The 22,251-nt window shown below is 36.3% G+C and overlaps 5 protein-coding genes and 1 non-coding gene across 6 annotated transcripts; 3 read left to right on the forward strand and 3 right to left on the reverse strand.

Annotated features, from left to right (window-relative positions):
• Positions 1-334: 334 nt before the first annotated feature.
• LOC106342125 (malonyl CoA-acyl carrier protein transacylase-like) lies at positions 335-2,805 on the forward strand. Its single transcript, XM_013780967.1, has 10 exons — positions 335-711; positions 867-952; positions 1,046-1,112; positions 1,274-1,416; positions 1,616-1,664; positions 1,782-1,919; positions 2,005-2,085; positions 2,160-2,336; positions 2,413-2,499; positions 2,599-2,805. The coding sequence occupies exons 1-10, from the start codon at positions 436-438 to the stop codon at positions 2,659-2,661; spliced, it is 1,167 nt and encodes a 388-aa protein (XP_013636421.1). The 5' UTR covers positions 335-435; the 3' UTR covers positions 2,662-2,805.
• A 4,588-nt stretch (positions 2,806-7,393) lies between these two features.
• LOC106342128 lies at positions 7,394-14,135 on the forward strand. The gene is made up of 21 exons (XM_013780970.1): positions 7,394-7,753; positions 8,101-8,261; positions 8,350-8,421; positions 8,511-8,645; positions 8,777-8,895; positions 8,990-9,319; positions 9,477-9,564; positions 9,680-9,785; positions 9,862-9,975; positions 10,445-10,608; positions 10,704-10,824; positions 11,215-11,439; positions 11,523-11,710; positions 11,846-12,013; positions 12,097-12,202; positions 12,370-12,507; positions 12,600-12,758; positions 12,840-13,040; positions 13,137-13,331; positions 13,408-13,479; positions 13,561-14,135. Exons 1-21 carry the CDS (start codon positions 7,523-7,525, stop codon positions 13,705-13,707), a joined length of 3,240 nt encoding a protein of 1,079 aa, XP_013636424.1. The 5' UTR covers positions 7,394-7,522; the 3' UTR covers positions 13,708-14,135.
• Positions 14,088-14,158, reverse strand: TRNAG-GCC. Its single transcript has one exon. It is a non-coding gene; the product is annotated as a tRNA-Gly (tRNA).
• Positions 14,159-14,195: 37 nt separating this feature from the next.
• Positions 14,196-16,123, forward strand: LOC106342127 (probable protein phosphatase 2C 26). The gene is made up of 11 exons (XM_013780969.1): positions 14,196-14,411; positions 14,503-14,554; positions 14,667-14,746; positions 14,839-14,920; positions 14,993-15,063; positions 15,146-15,225; positions 15,315-15,412; positions 15,493-15,616; positions 15,701-15,783; positions 15,846-15,894; positions 15,960-16,123. Exons 1-11 carry the CDS (start codon positions 14,278-14,280, stop codon positions 16,010-16,012), a joined length of 906 nt encoding a protein of 301 aa, XP_013636423.1. The 5' UTR covers positions 14,196-14,277; the 3' UTR covers positions 16,013-16,123.
• LOC106342126 (mitoferrin-like) lies at positions 16,069-17,848 on the reverse strand. The gene is made up of 2 exons (XM_013780968.1): positions 16,919-17,848; positions 16,069-16,489 (listed from the first exon to the last, which is right to left on the reverse strand). The coding sequence occupies exons 1-2, from the start codon at positions 17,702-17,704 to the stop codon at positions 16,289-16,291; spliced, it is 987 nt and encodes a 328-aa protein (XP_013636422.1). The 5' UTR covers positions 17,705-17,848; the 3' UTR covers positions 16,069-16,288.
• Positions 17,849-19,966: 2,118 nt separating this feature from the next.
• LOC106342353 (UDP-glycosyltransferase 87A1) lies at positions 19,967-21,831 on the reverse strand. Its single transcript, XM_013781262.1, is given in 3 exon segments — positions 19,967-20,992; positions 21,137-21,172; positions 21,175-21,831. Coding segments are annotated over 3 exon segments (1,368 nt in total). The 5' UTR covers positions 21,629-21,831; the 3' UTR covers positions 19,967-20,114.
• Positions 21,832-22,251: the final 420 nt, after the last annotated feature.

Raw genomic sequence — 22,251 nt, forward strand, 5'->3', positions numbered from 1 at the left:
CCGCCACGTGTCATGGGGTCCGCGAAACAATGATGAACTCGCCGGACGCAGGTTTACTGGGGAGAACTCAGAAGGAACGGGCAGGTTCATCACTGTTTATTATTTTAATTTTTTTTTTTTTTTTGAGTCAGGGTGAACCCCCTCCTTCCAAAGTTCACTAATGGGACGCTCTTAGCCAATCCTGCGGCTGAGTTTAAGTTCTTGATTTTATATGATCGATGTTATCTTTCATGATCCTGTATATTTTTAATGAACATTAGTAGATAAAGAAAATTATTTTTATTTGTTTTTCTTTTAAAAATCCGATGGTGAGAAAACGAAAAAAGGTGGTTGGGTGGGGGGTTTGATTTCTCTCAACTTCCTCCATCTAAACTCATATCTTCGTTAACTCCGCTTAAGCTTTCTTTAAAAAGGACACAAAAAAAACTTGTCTGAATGCGCTCACTGCTTAACTGTACTAAACTACGCACTCCTTTGAAAGCTCATTCTCTTATCCTGCGCACCACCACCATGGCCACCTCCTACTCTTCTTCTTCCTTGCTCCTCTCTCCTTCCGTATCTCTCAACAAGTCCCGAAATGGCTCCTCCCTCGGATTCTCCGTCAACCGATCTAGGGTTTCTATGAGCGTCTCCGCTGGATCTCAGACCACTGTCAACGACTCTCTCTTCGCCGATTACAAACCCACCTCTGCTTTTCTCTTTCCCGGTCAGGTAATGTGTATGTGGATAAGAAAGGCTCCACCTTTACAGATTTATCTGATTGTAATTTGTGATGCAAAGTCCTGACCAAGGAGTTCAGACACTGTATGTTGAAAATTGAAGTGTGTAATGAATGAATTTTTGAAATAAATATATATGTATATTAGGGAGCTCAAGCAATAGGGATGGGCAAAGAGGCTCAGAGTGTTGCTGCAGCTGCAGACTTGTATACCAAAGCCAACCATATCTTAGGGTATGCATGCTCCCTTTCCTTCTTGATACCTTTTGTTCATTTAGTAGTGATTAAATAAAACCATATTTGGGTGGGGGGAGGGGGGGCTTTCAGGTATGATCTTCTTGACATTTGTGTTAATGGACCGAAAGAGAAGCTTGATTCCACTGTCATTAGCCAGGTTCATCTTCTCTCTGTACTTCTTTGATTTCTTTTGAATCTCAAATTTTGCTAATCTTGGTTTGGGAGAACTGAATCCTTTATGTAGCTTTTTTTTTTTTTTTAATGATGTTCATGTATGTGTATGGTCTGCTCTTAATGGTTTCTCTCGTTTTTTCCCAGCCTGCTATTTATGTCACAAGTCTAGCAGCAGTTGAGTTGCTTCGTGTCCGTGAAGGCGGCGAGCAGATAATTAACTCCGTTGATGTCACTTGTGGTCTCAGCTTGGGAGAGTACACTGCTCTCGCATTTGCTGGAGCCTTCAGGTTAGTTAACCATACAACACTGTCTCATGTCTTTATTATACCCAAATCAGGACAATGTACTTGTAGTGTGATAAAATGAGAACCCCAGTTTATTTTAATAGCTGAATCAGCTGTATCCTAAGAAGCACATGTTACTTTGCTCTGTTTACCTGTCTGCATAATTGACTTCTTTTTATCTGTTACTGCTTTTAACCTCAAGCTTCGAGGATGGCCTAAAGCTTGTAAAACTTAGAGGAGAAGCCATGCAGGTATGATTTTATAAACTTCATTCCGTATATCCTTCTTTGATTATCTCAAGTTTACGTTGATGTTGTTGTTGCTTGGCTGAACCTTGTTTGATTTAATAAAAAAATGCATTTTTTCAGGCTGCTGCAGATGCTGCTAAGAGTGCCATGGTTAGTATCATAGGGTTGGACTCTGAAAAAGTTCAGCAGTTGTGTGATGCAGCAAATCAAGAAGTAGAAGAAGCTGACAAAGTTCAGATCGCTAATTACTTGTGTCCGGTAAATTATATGTCCTTCATGATTCTTTTGTATTATGCACTTGTATAAAACCATTTTCACATTCCATTGCGTGTTCTTATTACAGGGTAACTACGCAGTATCTGGAGGTCTTAAGGGAATCGAGGCTGTCGAAGCCAAAGCTAAGTCCTTCAAGGCCCGCATGACGGTATCTTTCTCTCTCTAATTCCAGTTATCTTATGTTATGAGGCTACAATAAAACATGGTGGTTGGCTGGTGTAGGTTCGTCTAGCTGTAGCAGGTGCTTTCCACACTAGTTTCATGGAGCCAGCAGTGTCTAGATTAGAAGCTGCATTGGCATCAACGGAGATCAGAAGTCCGAGGATCCCAGTGATCTCCAACGTGGATGCACAGCCTCATGCAGATCCAGACACTATCAAGAAGATACTTGCACGCCAGGTAAAATAAAATCAATACTCAGTAGAGCTTATGTGATAAAAACAAAAAGACTCTAAGAGGGGTGTTGAAACCGCAGGTGACGTCTCCAGTGCAATGGGAGACAACGGTGAAGACCCTCTTATCCAAAGGGCTTAAGAGCAGCTATGAATTGGGACCTGGAAAGGTAGTTTTCTTCTCTAGCTTCGTGATTCAAGTTATATAGCTTGAGGTTTTTTCTTCTTCGTCTAATAGTTATGTGTGTTTATGCATTTCAAACACTCAGGTGATTGCAGGGATATTCAAGAGAGTAGACAAAACCGCCAGTGTCGAAAACATCAGTGCTTGAGACACTCTGGCTAGCTTTTTCATTCATGTATTTGAGTTGAGAATCTCTCTGGTGCTTTGAAATTTAAAGTTTTGTATCGAATATTTATGTAACAAAGCTTGTTGAGATCTCTTTTTTTTTTAAAAAAATTTCCAGTTGATGAAAGGGCAAACACTTCATAGACAACATAAAGATTGTGTGTTATTATATCTAGTGGGTTTTGGGTTAAATAAAAAGTATATTGTGTATTTTAACTAAATAAAAAGTATTGTGTATTTTCAACATATAAAAATTGTTCACCAAAAAATTAACTGGAAAGAATGAGCTCAGGTTAAAGCGAGGTTTATATCACATCCGAAGATTCATCACCACAGCTCAAGATATTTTCATCATCGCTCATCCTATAAATGCACCAGCCGGATATCGAACTCGGGTCTGTACCGTGGCAGGGTACTATTCTACCACTAGACCACTGGTGCTTGGATGACAAAACGAGTAAATGTGTTATATTTCACTCCTGTTAAATTAGTCTATGTAACAGCAACGATTGAAATACTATTAAGCTGGAACACCGGGTCCACCGGCTAGTACAAAGACACAGAGGATAAAATTCGGGGGAGCTATCGAAGTTGTGATATCAGTCAACAGCCGCAAGACAGAGCTAAAAACATATTAAGAATGTTCACAATCATAATGAAACCTGACCATTTCCTCCTATCTGTACTACCCCGTTTCAATTTTTTTTTTCTTTTTTCTTTATTTTTATCACATCCCCGTTTCAATTTTAATTTGTTAAAAATAAACTAAAAACGTGAGAAATAGCAGATAAACAAATTATTCTGTTTTGAATCTTTGATTATCATATAGTTATATTTATATAAAATTTTAATTTAACTATATATTATTAAATAACACAAATAAAATTTTATATTAACATATGTTATTCCGTAAAAAAAATTATAATCAACACAATCTATATTAAATTTACATTGTTTACTTTATCAATTAAATACTATCTTACAATTATGATATCGTGTTATTGTATGAGTTAGTTAATACTCCCTCCGTTTCATATTAAGTGTCGTTGTAGAGAATTTTTTCGTTACAAAATAAGTGTCGTTTTCGATTTTCAATGCAAAATTTATTAATTTTATGCAGTAATTTATTTTTCTAGTGGTTGAAATATGGTTAGGTGTATAGGTAATTGTGTTTTTATATAGGAGATATACAAAATTAATTGTTTCCTTAATCTGTGTGCACAAGGTCAAAATGACACTTAATATGAAACAAAGAGAGTATAACTCTAACCTTTTTTTTTTGCAATGTGTATTAAACATTACTTTTCACAAATCTAAAATCTAAATATATGAACAGTTAAAAATAATGCGTCGCTTTATTTCAAAGATTTAAAACTGAAATCTAAACTTATACACATGTAATAAAACTAAAAATTACATTTCTCATAAATTGTTTTCATCTAATTTTAAATATGTAAATTTAAAAAATCTATATAGAATAGTGATTATATGTTTTCTTTAAAAATCAAAATTTAATTTTCAAAAAACTAATTAAAATAAACAATATACATAAATTTGAAATAAAATTATATAAAACTAAAAATACATAAATTGTGGATGTAGTTATAATTTTTATTAAATTAATTTTTGTAAACAAGAATAATTATGAGATTTGAAAATACAGCTCAAAATTTGGTTAATAATTAAATCGCAATATCTGAACTTAAAATTCAGAATTTTTAGGTATAAAATCATTAGTAAACTTTTAATCAAATGACTAAAAGGTTAACGTTAATGAATCAGTGTGTGAGACATTACTGGATCAAACACACATAGAAAAACCAGATCAAGATCTATTCAATATATATAATATTTTCAAAGTTTTATTTATAGTAATTCTTCGTATTTGCAGTGTACGAAGACATTACTGGATCAAACACACATAGAAGCTGTGGATGACAAGTAATAATTAAACCCCAACTCTGTTCTGTTGTTTTCCTTATTTATTTCAGCAACGTCTATGATTTTGAAATGAGAAAAAAGATTGCAATAAGAGCAGGAAACACATGTGTACTGAAACCATTGAAGTGTTCATCAATCAATCAGGCAACAAATGAACTGCACTTGTTTAGATCTCAATACGTTTCTAGATGTTCTTCCGTTGCTTCTCTCCATAAACAAACTAAACAAAAATGTAACATTCCGAGTTGTGATATATGAAAAGGTTTAAGAGAATTGATTTGTCTACCTACATCATCAAAGTTGACTTACTTTTTACGTCACACATTTGTTTAGAATTCCAAGATTAAGCGTGTTTGAACTCGAATAGTGAAAGAATGAGTGACCTATCGGAAAGTAATTCACAATACTGTGCGAGTGAGACCAAAGCACGGAGAAAAGTCACGTGGTGATTTTCGAGCCTTGGAAAATTTACGCAACGACTGTTGGAATGGAATGGGGCCCACGGGCTGAGAGAGCAGTGTGGGTGGCTAATTAGCCGTGGGTGGTCGGGGCGTTACAAGTGGTATCAGAGCTGGTTAGTCATCTCGGTTCTGACCCGAGAGGCGTCTTGAGACCTGTCGTGGGGCGCAACGAGGGTGTTGCGTTCTTTGAGAGGGGGTGAATTGTAACATCACGAGTTGTGATATATAAAAAAACTAAAGAGAATTGATTTGGCTATCTATGTTATCAAAATTGACTACTTTCCGTCACACATCCGTTTAGAGCTCCAAGGTTAAGCGTCTTTGGACTGGAGTAATGAAAGGATGTGTGACCTATCGGGAAGTGGTTCACGATACCGTGCGAGTGAGGCCAAAGCACAAGAAAAAGTCATGTGGTGATTGCGGGGTCAGTAAACAATGATTTCGAACCTTGGAAAATTTACGCACCGACCGTTGGAACGGGATGAGGTCCATGAATCGAGAGAACGAGCGTGGATGGCCAATTAGCCGTGGACGGTCGGGGCGTTACAAAAAGTTTAATAAGTCATGTGAGGGATGCTCAACAGATCTCCTCCATGTAGTTAGATGGTATGAGTATTGCTACTCAAGCAAAGTGAAACGTTACATGTTTGTAGCATCTTCCATAGGAAAACAAGACACAAGTCGATTTGTCCCCACCACCATCTAGATTGCAGCTAACATAACAACATACATCAAAATATAACCTTACTTTTCCTTTTCCCATTTTTGAAAACCACTTTTTGTATAAAGATACTGCTGAGCAATCATTTTTCGTTTAAAATTAATGGCTTTCACCAAAGTTTTGGTAGTCTTAAACTCTTAATGGTAGTGAAAGAGAGTTGATTTTTTTGTATACTTCCACTGCCAATTAAAAAATAATCGCTTCTCCAACTACGTCACCACTACCCGTTATGCTCCCACCAAGCTTCGTGTGCACACAAAGGACACCGTTTCAGTTGTCTTACCAACTGGATTCCCTTTCTTCTCTACCCCTTTCCCAGATTCGAATTCTCTAACTTTTGAAAATTAAAGGAGAACTAAAAAGTAGAGAAGATCTTTCTCAAAAAAAAAAACTAAAAAGTAGAGAAGAGAAGTGGTTTCAGATAACCATTGTTCCCAAATTAATCAAAGTGACCAAATTAATTCATATTAAATAACAATTAGACCTTTTCTACAGATATTTAAAAATAAATAAATATTTTTTAAAGATTCGGAAATGTTTTTTTGAATTTTTTTTTAATTTGAATTACTTCTTTGAGTTTCTGTTTATGAAAACGAATTTTCTTTTAAAAGAGTTTATTAATATATTTTTGAATATGTATATAATATCTTTTTAATTTAGATTTAGAAATACCTTCATAAATAAGTATAATATCTTCTTATAATTTAGAAATATATTATATTTATTTAGAAAAATCTTCCTAAACTTAATTAAGAAAGATATCATATATATTCAAAAATATCTTCTTAAACTCTTTTAAAAGAAAATTCGTTTTCGAAAACAAAAATTGAAATAAGTAATTCGAAAAAGGAAGACATTTTGATACATGTGTATATATATATCATATCTTCGTAAAAATTTGGGAAATTGTTCATAAATGTATATTTACGAGGACATTCATCAATGTATATTTATGAATATCTTACTAAATTAGAATTACATATATTAACAAAGATATTCCAAGAAATATATAATACCTTTCTAAAAATTTCGGAAGACATTCTTAAATTTGATACCTTCATTTAATAAAAGCACTCTGCATATTTAAAATATCTTCGTAAATTTTTGAAAGATGTATATATTAAATAATATTTATAAAAATATGCATATAAATTAAATTTAACAAGATGTGAGACATATTTAAGAATAATTTTAAATGTACATACAAGTCATATTTAATAAATCTAGTTAACGTTTATGAAGATAATCATTAATTTAGGAAAATATTATAAATTTAAGAAGATATAATACATGTTCAGATTTTTTTTAAACGATTTTAACAAGAAAATTGAATTTTTTTGCAAAACAATCTTTCGATTCTTTATTTTCGAATTTTAATATTAGTACATATAAATTAATTAATTAATTAAAATTATAATGAGAATAAAACTATTAGTTTCCATTTTTATGATATCTAATATGGTTACTTTGACTTCTATATTTAGAGAATAAAACTAAAAAGAAGCTGTTAGACTTGACTAAAAAGCAAACAAAAGTTTAATTTGAACTGCACAGATTTCAATCGTTTCTCTCCCTCGCTCCTCCGTGAAAGCTTTCTGATTAAGCTACCTTCGTCTCCTCCACTGCGCGATCTGTGACTCCCTGAGAGATCTCCTCTAGAGCAAGACTTCGTTTGTTCAATTTAGCAACTCACACTGAGCAAAGCTCACAAAGCTCACACCATGATCTCCAGCAGAGTATTAAATTCGCCTGCTCCCAAGGTCCGTGGCGTACCATCCTCAGCTCCTGTACCGGCCACGAGAGCCATAGTGACCAATGCTGTCGCCACTGGTTCTGCTTCCGAAGATGACATGTATACAAATTCCGATGACTTCTCTCTTGCGAACAGTAGAGTGTCTAGTAACGTCGCTCGTAGTCACGGAAGAAACTTGTCTTATTATACTTGCTCCGAGGTGAGGTCCTCTAGGGAGACTCTGGATCCACTATGGTTTCGTATGATTTGATGATTTTTTTCGGCATTAATAATAAAAATGACTCGCTCAAAAAAAAAATGATAGATATATAAAAAGTATTGTCCCTTATATTCTGAGGCATTTTTCTATTGTAGAGGCTTCCTCTAATTTTAGAAGAAAATATAGTGGTGGACAGGATGGTGGTTATGATATTTTAGAGCTTGTCGTCTGTCACATCAGAGAAGAATTACATGTGTTGGTTCTGTTTTACTTGTATAATGGTGGAACAACAATGATGTGATTTTGTTTTCTTTATTGATCTTATCTTGATCTAGTTGATATCGCAGGAGCTTGATGCTGACAAATTTTACACAAGAGTTATCCCTCCATTTTCCGGGGCAGCAGAGGAATCTGGAGAAATTAAACCAGCAAGGTCAGGTGTTCAAGTTTCACAAGGCAAGAAGACAGACGATTGTGTAGAAAGTAAAAAGACTGGACATTCTACTAGGTATTCTCTTTTTTACTTTAGCTCTTCATGTGAAATGAGTTTTGATTCTACTAAACCATTTTTAACGTTTTTGTTTGTATTCCTGTAGACTTAGTGCTGTTTCTGAGTCATTTGTGCCATCTGATCAAGATCTCGTTCGGATGCCAACTTTTCATGCAAGGTAACATAGAAAACCCCACTGTTATCTTCAATCAGTTTTGTAAACAAAGTTGGATTGAGCCGCCTATTTTTTTATGTACCTTGATACAGTGCTCGTGGCACATGGCTTGCAGTGGTTTCCTATGATGCATGTGTGCGACTTTGCCTTCATGCTTGGGCAAAGGGTTGCATGGAGGCTCCCATGTTTCTGGAAAACGAATGTGCTCTTTTACGAGAAGCATTCGGGTGAGTTTATTATTGACGTGTAGATATTTTATATTTCTTTATACAACCTCAAGTCGAATGATATGTTTTCATCCACATGCCTCAAAGTAGTATTGAGTAACAGATTTTTTTGGGGTTGAAACTGAATACAGGGTGACGCAACTCCTTTTGCGATCGGAGGAGGAAATGCTGGTGAATCAATCTTCACAAGCTCCGCACGAGGGAGTTGCACCAAAACCCAAGATAAACACTGGCAAAATGATGGTTCAAGGTAAATTTTTTTTATTCCACGTTCCATCTGCTGCTCTTATTTGGCTGCCCTCCTATAACCAATAGGCATAAATGAACTTTATCTACTTCTGCAGTACGACGTGTTAAAACAGTTTTGGATGCTCCAACGGGTTTAAAGCCATCGCTGAAAAAGTTTGAGAAATCCCGGGGCTACTTTAAGCCATCGCTGAAAAAGTTTGAGAAATCCCGGGGCTACTTTTCCAATATCTCAACACGTATCTCTTCTGGATGGCGAACTCTAAGGAAGAACTATCCTTGTGTACCTGCAAATGGTTCTTCTCTTTCACGTCAAAGCCCGGGACATGTACATGCCAGACCAGAGTGCTTGAAGCAAGTTTCTTGTCCCCTGAAAGTTGGTGTCACAAGTCCACTTAATAGTTCAACGTCTTATGATGATGCTCAAGGTATGACTTTACTTAGCATATGTTATATATATATATCAGTATGTTTAGGCGAGGTGAGGAAGATATTAGTTCCATGTTTCGCCATTTCACTGCTTTATGTTTTTTTGTTTGATAATTTTTATAAATATTGGTTAATCCGTTTAATTCTGTCATCCAGAGACATACACGTGTAGGTTAAGTTTGAAAAGCTTAACTGAAGATGACCCCATTGTCATGCAACCTGGATCCGATGAAGGGCATGTCTTGTATGTACTTATATATATATATATGTATATATCTGACTTTCTTTCCCCTCTCCCAAATCCACTCCGGGTAACTTGCCATATATGTTGTCTGACAAAGTACATGTAATTTCAACAGCTTTCCTGATAGTCATGGAGATGATCTGATTGTTGAAATACTTGAATCAAACGGGAAGGAATTTGGGCGTGCGCTTGTCCAGCTAACCAATTTTTCTGAAGATACCGTGAGTCATTTTTACTTGCCTTTTTCATTTGTTAGTACCTATCAAATTAATGCTTCTAAATGAAGAATGCATACAGGATGAGAAACTTCTCTGGTGGTCTGTATTTCGTGAGCCAGGACATCAACTTGTGGGAAAACTCCAGCTCTATATTGACTATACAGCAAGTTCTGATGATAATAGTCATTTGAAGGTGTGTTAGCTACCTCTCTCTCTAATTATATTTGGTATCTGTGATGATCTCTCTTTTTGTTTGCTTCCTCTAAGTGAATTGGCATCTCTCTGTAGTAGACTGAGAGACACTCCAGCAGTCCATTTCTTTGAGCAACCTTTAGCTTGTTGATAGTAACAACAACCACCTCTCTTCTCTTGTTGATAGTAACTAGATAATTTTAATCAGAAAAAAAATCATTTTATTATGGTTATTAATTTTATTACAAGATGGGAGCTTCATGGTTGTGTAAGAGCTTATGGACACGTACATTCAGCTCCTCTCTACGTTCATTCAATGAAACGTTCCTCAAATTTAATGAAAACCTATCCTCTGTTTGAAGTATGTGTATCCTCTGCAGATTATGTGTCTGAACACACATATATAAAACTCATTGTATAGTGCTCAGAAGATTTCGTTGTATTGATTTTCTTGTTTCATCTTCATGTAGGGTGGTTCTGTTGCGGAAACAGACGCATATGACCTAGTCCTGGAAGTGGCCTTGAAAATGCAGTGGTTCCAGCAAAGAAACTTGTTGTTGTATGGTTCATGGAAATGGCTTTTGGAAGAATTTTCCTCCTACTATGGGATTTCAGATGTCTACACCAAGCTCAGGTATACCGTACTCACTTTCTATTATTCTTTCTTTTTTAATCATTTGAGGGATCTACTATAACTCCGTTTTCACTTTCTTGTTTTGTTGCTTTAAGATACTTGACCTATGTGATGGATGTCGCTACACCGACCTCAGACTGTCTCCATTTGGTGCATGACTTGCTAACACCTATCATCATGAAAGGAAATGACAAGGCCGCCTTGAGTCATCAAGAGGTATCCTATTATTTTTTCTTTGCCGTTTTCTGGTTTTGTGTGAATCTTGTCTCAAGTTAAGCCAAGAATAAGATTCAACTCCAAAGTTAGCTTATATACTTTGATCATAAATACCTGAGTCTTAGCATCACAGTAGCAATATTTCTATGTTATTTACCATTGTATTCATAGTTGTGCATGCAATGATGAATGACAGAGTTGGACTTCATGTAGTTCACATTGAAAAATTTAAACATCAAAATACCTCATATCACTCAAGTTATTTCTGTTTGCTGTTGATATTTTTTTTTCTTGATTTTTTTTTTGTGTGTGGAAGTATAGTAGTCTTGTCATACAAATGCCTTTTCTGCTTATGAACAGCTTATCAATCTCCGTTTTTGTTTTCAACAGAATCGGATCCTAAATGAAATCAAGGACCAAACCGAGCAGATCCTGAAGCTGGTCTTCGAGAACTACAAATCTCTTGATGAGTCTTCTTTCTCTGGACTGAAAGCTGTAGTCAGTTCTGCAACAGGAGTTCCAGCGCCAGCTCTCGCTCCTGCTGTTAAACTGTACATGCTTCTCCATGATGTTTTGTGTCCAGAGGATCAGACTAATCTTTGTCATTACTTCCAAGTAAAGCATACACCCTCTCTATTGCCTTAACTTTACTCTTGGTTAATTTTTCTTCATCTATTTTGCATCAATTCTTTTTATAGCTAGCAGCAAAGAAGAGGTCTAGAATGCACATCGGTGAGACAGATGAGTTTGTTAGAAACAACAATGATCCCAATTTTTGGGATGCTTCTTCAACGGCTGCTTACCATAAAATGACAATGGTCTGCAAGAATGTAAAGAATGAGATTTATACTGATATTGAGATCCAAAATCAAAATATACTTCCCAGGTTAGTATGCAAGTGAAAAATTTATGTTCAGCTAGTAATCTGTTCAACTATTTCCAAATAATTGATATGAAAGGGTCTTGTAGCATCTTCCTGCAGGTGTTGATTGCCCAATGCTTGTTATATTGTTTTATGCAGCTTTATTGACCTTTCAAACCTGTCAGCATCCATATATAGCACTGATCTCTGCAACAGACTTCGAACCTTCCTTGTTGCTTGTCCACCGTCTGGTCCATCACCAGCAGTTCAACAGCTTGTGATTGCAACTGAAGACTTTCAACGTGATCTTTCCAGCTGGAACATCTGGTAACTCATATAGAGTATTTGATTTTTTTTTTTTTTAAATTGTTGTCAATGGTTTTTGACTGGTATGATGTTTTACTTTACAGTCCTATCCAAGCTGGTGTTGATGCAAAAGAATTGTTCCACCTATATATTATGATTTGGATTCAAAATAGACGCCTTTCCTTACTTGAATCATGCAAACTTGATAAGGTATTCATATGGTTTCTCTGTGTGGCTTTCTTCAATTCTAAACCAAACTGTGGAGAAGTAAAAAATATATTTTTGCTCCATACTTTTGGTGTTATCAGCTTATGGCGCATCATTGAGAGACTGACTCACTCCTTCGTGTCCATTACAAAACTTGTCAATTCAATCAGGTAAAATGGTGCGGAGTGGGGACACAACATTCAGCAACCCCATTTGTTGTTGAAATGTACACCAGGCTGAACGAAACCATTCAAGACTATCAAGCTATCATTTCTAGATGGCCGGAATTTATCTACGTTCTGGAGAGTGTAAGTTTAGCGGTTCCTTGATGCCTTACGCAACTGTGAAAAGATTTTCAATTGCATTTTTTAAGCTACAACATAAATTGTGTTTTTAATAGGCCATAGCTGATGTTGAAAAAGCAATTGTGGAAGCTCTGGAGAAGCGGTATGCAGATGTCTTATCCCCTCTAAAAGAAAATTCAGCTCCAAAAAAGCTATTCAAGCATGTCAAATACCTAACCAAAAGATCTGCGGTTTCATATGTAGTTCCGGATGAGGTGAGTTTCCAACATTTTTTTTCCTTAAATTAAGAAAGATTTGTTTGTTTTGCTGAAAAGTTTCTTTATCTGGTGGTGCAGCTGGGCATTCTACTAAACTCTGTGAAGAGAATGCTTGATGTTTTAAGGCCTGATATAGAGGCTCAATTTCAAGCATGGTCTTCATGCGTTCCTGATGGTAGGAACTCAGCTCCTGGGGATCGTCTTTCTGAGGTAACGGTGATGCTCAGAGCCAAGTTTCGAAGTTACCTTCAAGCTATAGTCGAAAAACTCGTAGAAAATGTGAGTTGAATGTTTTTGTGTAATCTTGTTGAATATTTTGAGATCCTAATCCCATAATTAAATTGTCTATGTTGTAATCGGCTATTCTTTTTTTAGAGCAAACTACAAAAGGAGACAATGTTGAAGAAGATTCTTCAGTACTCTAAAGAAAGTGTTGGAGAATCAGACATGAGAAGAAAAATGCAAAACCTGAAGGAGCAGCTCACCAACACAGTGAATCATCTACATTTCGTTTGTTCAACGGATGTGTTCATCGCATTGTCCCGAGGATACTGGGATCATATGGGATGGGTAACTATTTCAATAGTGTCTCCTGAGTTTTGTTTGTATGGGGGAGAGCTGATTCTTCTTCTCTTGCCCATGACAGATTGTTCTAAGCTTTTTGGAGAACAAAAAAGAGAAGAGAGATTGGTACAAGGGTTCTAGAGTTGCTGTCTCTGTAAGGCCCCCTCTACTTTTGATTGCATGACTTTAAGACTTTACCCTTTTTTTGTACTATATAAATGGTGCATACATGCAGATACTAGACGATACATTTGCAGCAGAGATGCAAAAGCTACTAGGAGATTCGTTGAGAGAGCAAGACTTGAAGCCTCCAAGATCGATTGTGGAGGTTCGCTCGATTCTTTGCAAGGACACTACAGTTAATGAAGGCAAGTCTTTCTAAAGATGATCAAGGACACTACAGTTAGTAAATGAATCTTCGAGATTGATTCTTAGCTTTTAAGGATCAGATCTCATTTGCTCATGTCACAATTTACTTTAGCACTAAAATGTCAAATATATTACAAGACTGACTGGGTATTATGTCCTCCTATACGCGTTGTGATGAGAGTTGACAGCACGGTGAAGTTGAAATACAAAAACTCTCTTTTACCAAAGTTGTCTAAATTCATGGAGAAATAATAAGTCTGATTTTATATAATCACAAAAAAAAGGATCAAACAAAAATAAAAAGTAAAGAGCTCAGTCAAATGGCATTTCATCTGGAGAGGAATGCGATGGAACCAACCACCGCTAATGCCAAATATCATCACAGCTCTTTGTTGCACCAGCCGGGAATTGAACACGGGTCTGTACCGTGGCAGGGTACTATTCTACCACTAGACCACTGGTGCTTATTGTCTTCTCTATAACAATCCTCTATCTGTTTCATTTAATTTATACAAAACTCACAAAGTAACAGCCACATGATGGAAACAGAGTAGAGAGAAGAAGAAGACGTTTGTTGCAGGAAATGGCGATTCCGATGACAAGAATGATGGTTCCTCAGGTAAGCTCTTCGCTTCGTCTCTCGCATCGGAATCTATCAAACTCCACTCGCGGTGCTTTGCTCTGTCGGTGTGCTCCATCAGAACTCCAACCACTTCGGTCTGCTCTCTTTCCCTCAAGCTTGTTAAGGTGAACTTTACTTTGTCGGAACTGAGAACCCATTTTGTCAATATTTCGAAATTTCCTTTAGGTCTGGGCTCTCTCTGTCGGCAGGAGCTCACGCCATCCCGCATCCAGATAAGGTACTTGTGTTTCTTCTTTGGTTTATGTAATAAAGAAAAGAGACAGACAGGGTGTTTAGTAGGAAGTTATGAGAGATTGAAAATAGACCTTTTAGTGGTCGACCTTTTATAGATAGAGAAAGGTGGGGAAGATGCTCTCTTTGTAAGTAGCTACAGAGGAGGTGTCATAGCTGTTGCTGATGGTGTTTCCAGGTAACTTCTTTGCTTTTACGCTAAAATTTGATTTTTAGTTCTTATGGGTTTATCTTGATTTTTGATAAAGTGTGTTATCTTTTAATTCTCAGCTGGGCTGAACAAGATGTTGATCCGTCCTTGTTCTCTAAAGAGCTCATGGCTAATGCTTCTCGTCTAGTTGATGACGAAGAGGTTAGTTTTGGTGAAAGTCTTAAATCTATCTTTCGAGTGTTTTGTGGTTTTCTGATTACGTTTTGGACACAGGTGAGATATGATCCTGGTTTCCTCATTGACAAAGCTCACACCGCAACTACTTCCAGAGGTTCTGCTACAATGTGAGATTTGAATTATTTCTCCTAATTGTTATTCTCTTCAAAGGTGATTGATTGCTTGATGTGGGGCTTATTGGTGAAGCAGTATTGTAGCTATGCTTGAGGAAGTTGGTGTTCTGAAAATAGGCAATGTTGGAGACTGTGGACTTAAGCTTCTTCGACAAGGTCTTTTGCTAACCTGAGATACTAGATTGTTTCAGTGGTCATCCTTTGAGTAAGAGACTGAGATTTTCATTCTCATTCTCATTCTGCAGGTCAGATCATATTTTCGACTACTCCACAAGAGCATTACTTTGACTGTCCCTTCCAACTAAGCTCTGAAGGCTCTGCTCAAACCTATATGGATGCATCGGTAAACTTTTATCTGTACCACTGTACATGTATTGGTCTAGTATTGTACCTCTGTAACACTCTTCTTATTACTTCAAGCAGTTTAACATAATGGAAGTAAAGAAAGGAGACGTGATCGTGATGGGTTCAGACGGGCTTTTCGATAACGTATTTGATCACGAGATTGTTAATATAGTCACCAAGCATACAGATGTGGCAGAATCATGTATGCATATTATAACTAAATCATGTATCTAGGTATATAATCTCAAGTTTAGAAGTGACTTTGGTCTTGGTGCAACTATTACAGCGAGATTACTAGCTGAAGTGGCGAGTAACCATTCAAGAGATCCAGGCTTTGAGTCTCCATATGCATTGGAAGCAAGAGCCAAGGTAGATTTTAATCAAACCGACAATGTATTTTCCGGTTTGCCTTCTGACTCCCAAGTACACAGGGGTTTGATGTTCCTCTCTGGAAGAAAGCGTTGGGAATGAAGCTTACAGGTAATAAATTGACAGTTCCATTATTACAGAAAGAGCAGTTTCTGAGTTGATGTTTGGTCCTGCAGGAGGGAAGCTTGATGATGTGACTGTTATCGTTGCCCAAGTGGTGGACTCTTGAGTCTATATGTGATCTTTTCTCATTATTGATTTGTACTTGTCTGTGTACAAAGGCACTTGTCATTGTATTGGATTGATCTTATAAAAGAAATGGAATCTCTATTCTTGTGAATCAACTCTTTAAGTATATCTCATAAAAATACAAAATTTTCTAACGACAAAGCAAATCAGACAACATTATTGCATGCATGAAAACAAGATTAGTATACAGACAGAGATCTCTCTAACGAGCTAGTGTATCAACACTAAGAACCAGCAGCATGTTTGTGTATGGTCTTCAAGCTGCTGCGCCATTGACATCATGAAAGAATGATTTGACAGTTTCATAAGTGGACCAGCAGATGGCAGCAGCTGGAGCATGGAAGAGCATTCTTGGTAGCCATCCTCTAGCAAGTCCTCTATACCCGTCTTTCTTTATTATCGTGCGAAACACTTCGCCTATAGAACTGCTCTTGAAGCGGTCACAACCGCACACCCCCTGAAACATCACAAAGACACTCTCTCTCAGCACATCGCTTAAAGAACTGTTCTATTCCACAAATGATCAAAACCTACTACTTTTTAATCTTATAGTCACCGATAGTTTCATCTTTCTTCTACCTCAGTAATTGAGTTTCATAATCACAAAGCTTGCTACATTCTCTACATAACTGAACACATCATCTAGCATAACTATAACTATGTTTATTTTAAAGTATCTACAATCACATTGGTTTCTCGACAATGTTCTAAAAATCGTTAGGCGGTGGTTAGTTGTCTTATAGAAGATTATTGTTTAGGCGGACCAACTTTTTGAACACCTAGACCGTTTGAAAAAATCGTTTGGCTCATACCCGATTTGCGGATTGGGCGTGCACCTAGACCGATTTTTACACTCAGAGACAGTTGTTTAGATTCCAAATCTTACCTGACATTGCAATTGCGTCTTGACAACATCAAGCGGCGTCGTCAAAACAGCAGCCAAGCCACCACCAGCAGCTCCAGCAGTAGCATAAACCAACAAACCTTCCTCCTCCTCCTCTCCACCACCACCAACATACTCCGGCGAAATCTCCCTCAACCCCCTCTTAACCGCCTCATACGTAGCGAAATGAACAGCAGTAAACGGAGCATTCATAAGCACAGTCGTCCTATAAGAAGCATAAAAAGCACCAAACCCTTCCTCCCTCATCACCCTCTTCACGCAATCCCAAACCCCTCCATACATCCCATTCCCAATCTGCAGCCTCTGCTTAACCATATCCATCGGAGTAAACACAGCATCACTCGCCACGGTAGCGAACACGCCGGAAACCGCGTGAGCTAAAGAGTTGTTAGGGTTCCCGCCGGACAGATACTTCTTTGACACTTCGTAGAAGGAGAAGTAGACGGCGTGTGCCGGGCCCGCGCCGAGCCCCATGGCCCATATGCCTCGGTACAGAGCGGACGGGCCCTCTGTTTTGATGATCGATCGGAAAGCTTGGGTGATGCCGACGGGTTTGATGGGGCAGGAGCGGATGGTTTGCATATGGGTCTTGATGGTGTCGACTGGGAACATCGCCATGTGTTCGACGGAGCCGGCTATCGAGCCGGCGACCATGAGGTGCCAGAATCGGAGTTTATCGTTTTGAGATGGGATGAGAACCGTTGGATGGAAATCGGGTGGTTGTGGGATGGGACGGAGGTCGGGTGTTGTGGCGGCTTCTGTCGCCATTTGTTTGGGAGGCGAGACGAAGGAATGTGGCACGGACAGTCTTGTTAAAATTAGGGTTCCAAGATAGTTGGAGAGAGCTATTCCCAATTCACTCTGGAATCTCCGACAAGAGAGCGGCGGTTTTAACTCAACTTGGGCTTTACATCTTTTCCCCTAAAGTATATAATTTGTTTTATTGGAATTTACAAAATACTTATTCCTATAAGATAATATGTTTTTATATTTTACATATATTAGTAAATATATTATTTTTGTATTTGTCAATTTTCCAATTATTATGTACCAATAATATTTTAATAAATACAACTAATTTTTTGAATTTTATTATTTATCTTTCAAATATTTATCTTCCAAAATTTGCTTTTGGGTCAATTTCAATTATGTTTTTCTTTTGACTTAGTTTAGATCATGGTTTAACTAATATCCAAAGTAATCTTAAAAATATAAAAATTATTTAAATGTATTCGAATTAACCGAAAATATGTAAAATATTAGTTCTTCCAATATACCTTCGAAATATCCAACACCAAAGTCAGATTAAAAAAATGGTTAATGAGTTTAGTTTATTTTGAAATCTTTAGTACTAATCTATTTCAGTTCAAATAAGATATTATCCGATATTGAAAATACTTACTCACTCCGTTTCAAATTAGTTGTCATTCTATGGTTTTGAACGCATATTAAAAAACTAATTAAATGTTCATATTTACCCTTGTTTGATCATTATAATTGCATAAAATTTACTCCTTCCGTTTCATATTAAGTGTCGTTTTAGAGAATTTTTTTCGTTACAAAATAAGTGTCGTTTTTGATTTTCAATGCAAAATTTATTAATTTTATGCAAAATTTATTTTTCTATTGGTCGAAATATGGTTAGATGTATAGGTAATAGTGTTTTTTATAGAAAATGTACAAAATTAATTGTTTCCTTAATCCATGTGCCAAAACCTAAAACGACACTTATAATGAAACAGATGGAGTATTGTTTATCCTAGTTTAATTAGGGGTAAAAGAAAGAAATTAATGAAAAAAGTTGCATTGTAATCATAAAACGACACTTACTTTGCAACAAAAAATTTATACTACAACGAAACACAGGAAGTGTTTTTTTGGGGTTCGGCTCTGTTTGATTTTGGATTTTTTTTTTGTTCACCCCTGGTTGCACACTTCAAACCCCATCATCAGTAAGCATTCAGATCAACTAGTCAACTACTACCTCCGTTCCCAAAAGTAAGATTTTCTAGAGATTTCACACTTATTAAAAATATAATAAATGTTTACAGTTTAATTTATTATTTATTTTTCTATACACTTTTCAATTACTTTTCACCAAATAAATCTAATCAATTCAAATATTTGTAATTAATGTTTCTCAAAAGTATACAAAAGTACTTTATAATGTAGAAAATCTATCTTTCTGAAACAAGAAGAAAATCTAGAAAATCTTATTTTCGGGAACGGAGAGAGTACATGATATATTGTGTTTTCAGTGTGGTCTGGATTAGCTTAAGAGTTTCTGTAATTAGTCATTGTCACTGATATAAATTTAGCATCCACTTTACCATTTTTTCCAATCTCCTAGACTATATTTGCGAAGTGATTTTATCACATGTCATTTAAAATATAATTAATTTCACAAAACAAATATGACATGACTACTGAAATTGATAACATGGACAATTGCATTTAATGTTAATTTATATTTTTTGTAAATTTTTTAAAATATGGTAATAACTCGTATTTTACATTTAATGTCAATTTATATTTTTGGAATTTTTTTATAATATGGGAATAACTCATAAATCATCATTAAAAGAAATATATTCAAATATGACATTATAAATTTCGAAATATAATTTAATTATATATTTTTTAATTATACAATTTTATTACTAAAATTTTCAAAAATGTATACAATTTTGTTAGAAAATTATAAAAATTTAATCGTAAAATCATTATTTTCTTATATATCTACAAATTTTATAAATATTGTTTAATTTTAATTTTTGTAATTATGCAACTTTTACAAATTTACTTAATATATTTAATTAAAATAAATAGATAGAAAAATCTATCTAAGATTATAATTTCAAATATATACATGCATATTCTTAAATATAACTTTTATGTTTAATTAAATCAAATTTATATTAAAATATTGATACGAAAAAGAAAATTTACAATATTAATAAAATTTTATTTTAAAATATAATTTATATTATCTATTAAAAAATATTTTATTTTTTACTGCAAGACACCTAGTAAATAAAAAGAAGATATGATCAAGAGTCTAACAAATGGTACATACAAAATTTAATACAATCTTCACAAAGATTGAGTCTTCATAAACTCATGCATATTCTCATATACCATAATTTAGAAACAACTATGGAAACATGCAACAGAAAACTCACACAATCTTGGTAATATCTTTCAAGAAAGCGTCAATATTAACATCAGAAGAACCAGCTTTCACAACCGATCCACGACATATCTCACTAAGATCACAAGCCCTTCTTCTCATCTCTCTCCCTTCTTCACTCTCTCCATCCATAAACCTCTTCACCAACTCTTTTATCTCGTCTCTCCTTACCAACTCCGTCTTCTTATCGCTCTTGATCCTCATCCCCACCCTCCAATCCTCAACAATCATCTTAGCATTCAAAAACTGATCCCAAAACAACGGAAACGTCAGCATCGGCACTCCAGAATATATCCCTTCCAACGTCGAGTTAAACCCGCAGTGTGTCCAAAACCCGCCTACAGCTGCGTGGGACAACACACGCAGCTGATCACACCAGCTTACCACAACACCCGAGCTACCTTCAAGAGCCTCCTTTAGCTTTAACTCGCCCCCACGAGCTACCCAAAGGAACCGGACGCCGGTCTCTCTCACTCCTCCCACTATCTCCTCCATCTCAGCTTCCGTGACCGAAAGAAAACTCCCCTGAGATATGTAAAGCACAGAGCTTTCCGGTTGCCCGTCAAGCCATTGAATGTACTCAGGTTTGCTGACGTCATTTCCAGCAGAGAGTTCTTCGAATGGTATCAACGGACCGGTGGTGTAAACCGGGAAATCAAACTTGGAAGTGAAAAAGTCTACAGCTTTTGGTTCCAGCTCGTAAGCAGAAGGGAAGAGAAGATACTTAGCTTTGGAGAGCTCGTCGAAACAAGGCTTAAACTTGTTGAACACTTGGTGGCTGAAGCCGTGGTAGATCTCCGGCAAGTCACGGAGTCGCGTCGGAGATAAACCGGGAATGTAATCAACAACTTCGTCTTCTTTCGTCTCTAGAAACAAAATCCATATTCAAGAATCAAGAATCATCGATAAAACAGTAATAAAGTTTGAAACTTTATATATTTTTCAAACAGTAATAAAGTTTAAAAATATATAAAATATATAATTTTTAAAAAAAATGTTTGAAACTTTACCTGATGGTTCGGTCGGAAAATGGCCGTGAGCTGCAGAAGATCGGAGTGGACGAAGAGGGAGAGGATCGCGGCTGACTCGGTCCAGAAAGAAGCTACCGGAATATTCCTCCGTGTGCCGACACTCACTGCCCACAGGACGAAAGTGTCGGAGATGATTACGGTGGGAGGCGGGGAGCTGAGGCTGTCGAGTAAGTGCTCGAAGGGTTCCTCCAAGTTGGTGTAGATGGCGTCGATGAAGCCGGTGAAGTTGTTGGCACGGACTAGCTCGGAGGGGATGAGGTTTGGGAGAGTGGCGAAGTGGATACGGTTGGGCTTCGGGTCGAACCCGATGAAGCCGAGCCATTCTTCGGTGACGACGAATGTGACGATGAGGGTAGGGTCTCGGAGGAGGCGTTTGCAGAAGTTCATCATGGGGTTGATGTGGCCTCTTCCGGGCCAAGGCATGGCCACCACGTGGCAGACTCCGAATGGTTGTGGTATGATAGGATCCATAGGGCGGGAAGTGAGTGGTTCTGCTTACTGAGAGACTAATGGGTGGGCACAGAGCAAGAAGACAACACGTTAGTGAGCTTGTAAGCAGGTATATAGTGGTATAGCTAATCATTTGTGTGAGAAACGTTTACAAAAACGCAGCAAAGTATATCAATAAATAATTGTCATATGATTTTAACGGTCTTGTGTTTGTGATAATCAGTGTTCTAAAACGGGCCAGATGTCCATTAGCCTAGCGAACGCCTAACCGGGTATATACGAATATATACTTTTATACGAAATATAGTATAAGATTAATATATATACATTATTTTTGAAAAAACTGAAAATAAATATATTTTAAATCCACTTTTATGTATAAGTATATAGTTTAACATATATAAATAGTTTAAAATTATAAAAATTAAAGCCATTTTAAATATATGAAGATGATAAATTAAAATGATTTTGCAGCAATTATACTAGTATCTACAATCATATAAATACATAAAATAAGTAAAAGTAATATAAATAATAGCATTAATAAAATATAATAATAATATTAGTAGTTTACTTTTTGAATATTAATGACCGCATAATATCCGCCAAAACGCTATTATTCGCCCGAATTATATAAATCCGCA

This window comes from Brassica oleracea, chromosome C4, assembly GCF_000695525.1.
Source record: "Brassica oleracea var. oleracea cultivar TO1000 chromosome C4, BOL, whole genome shotgun sequence".
In the NCBI taxonomy this organism is placed as follows: Eukaryota; Viridiplantae; Streptophyta; class Magnoliopsida; order Brassicales; family Brassicaceae; genus Brassica; species Brassica oleracea.

Coding starts and splice junctions, on each gene's coding strand:
- LOC106342127 (XM_013780969.1), top strand. CDS start 14,278: ATGGCGATTCCGATGACAAGAATGATGGTTCCTCAGGTAAGCTCTTCG. Junction 14,412..14,502: donor TCAGAACTCCAACCACTTCG/GTCTGCTCTCTT, acceptor AATTTCCTTTAG/GTCTGGGCTCTCTCTGTCGG. Junction 14,747..14,838: donor GTTGCTGATGGTGTTTCCAG/GTAACTTCTTTG, acceptor TTTAATTCTCAG/CTGGGCTGAACAAGATGTTG.
- LOC106342125 (XM_013780967.1), top strand. CDS start 436: ATGCGCTCACTGCTTAACTGTACTAAACTACGCACTCCTTTGAAAGCT. Junction 1,417..1,615: donor GCATTTGCTGGAGCCTTCAG/GTTAGTTAACCA, acceptor TTTAACCTCAAG/CTTCGAGGATGGCCTAAAGC. Junction 2,086..2,159: donor CCTTCAAGGCCCGCATGACG/GTATCTTTCTCT, acceptor TGGCTGGTGTAG/GTTCGTCTAGCTGTAGCAGG.
- LOC106342128 (XM_013780970.1), top strand. CDS start 7,523: ATGATCTCCAGCAGAGTATTAAATTCGCCTGCTCCCAAGGTCCGTGGC. Junction 8,646..8,776: donor CTTTTACGAGAAGCATTCGG/GTGAGTTTATTA, acceptor AACTGAATACAG/GGTGACGCAACTCCTTTTGC. Junction 11,711..11,845: donor AATCAAAATATACTTCCCAG/GTTAGTATGCAA, acceptor TGTTTTATGCAG/CTTTATTGACCTTTCAAACC.
- LOC106342126 (XM_013780968.1), bottom strand. CDS start 17,704: ATGGCGACAGAAGCCGCCACAACACCCGACCTCCGTCCCATCCCACAA. Junction 16,490..16,918: donor AGACGCAATTGCAATGTCAG/GTAAGATTTGGA, acceptor GTGATGTTTCAG/GGGGTGTGCGGTTGTGACCG.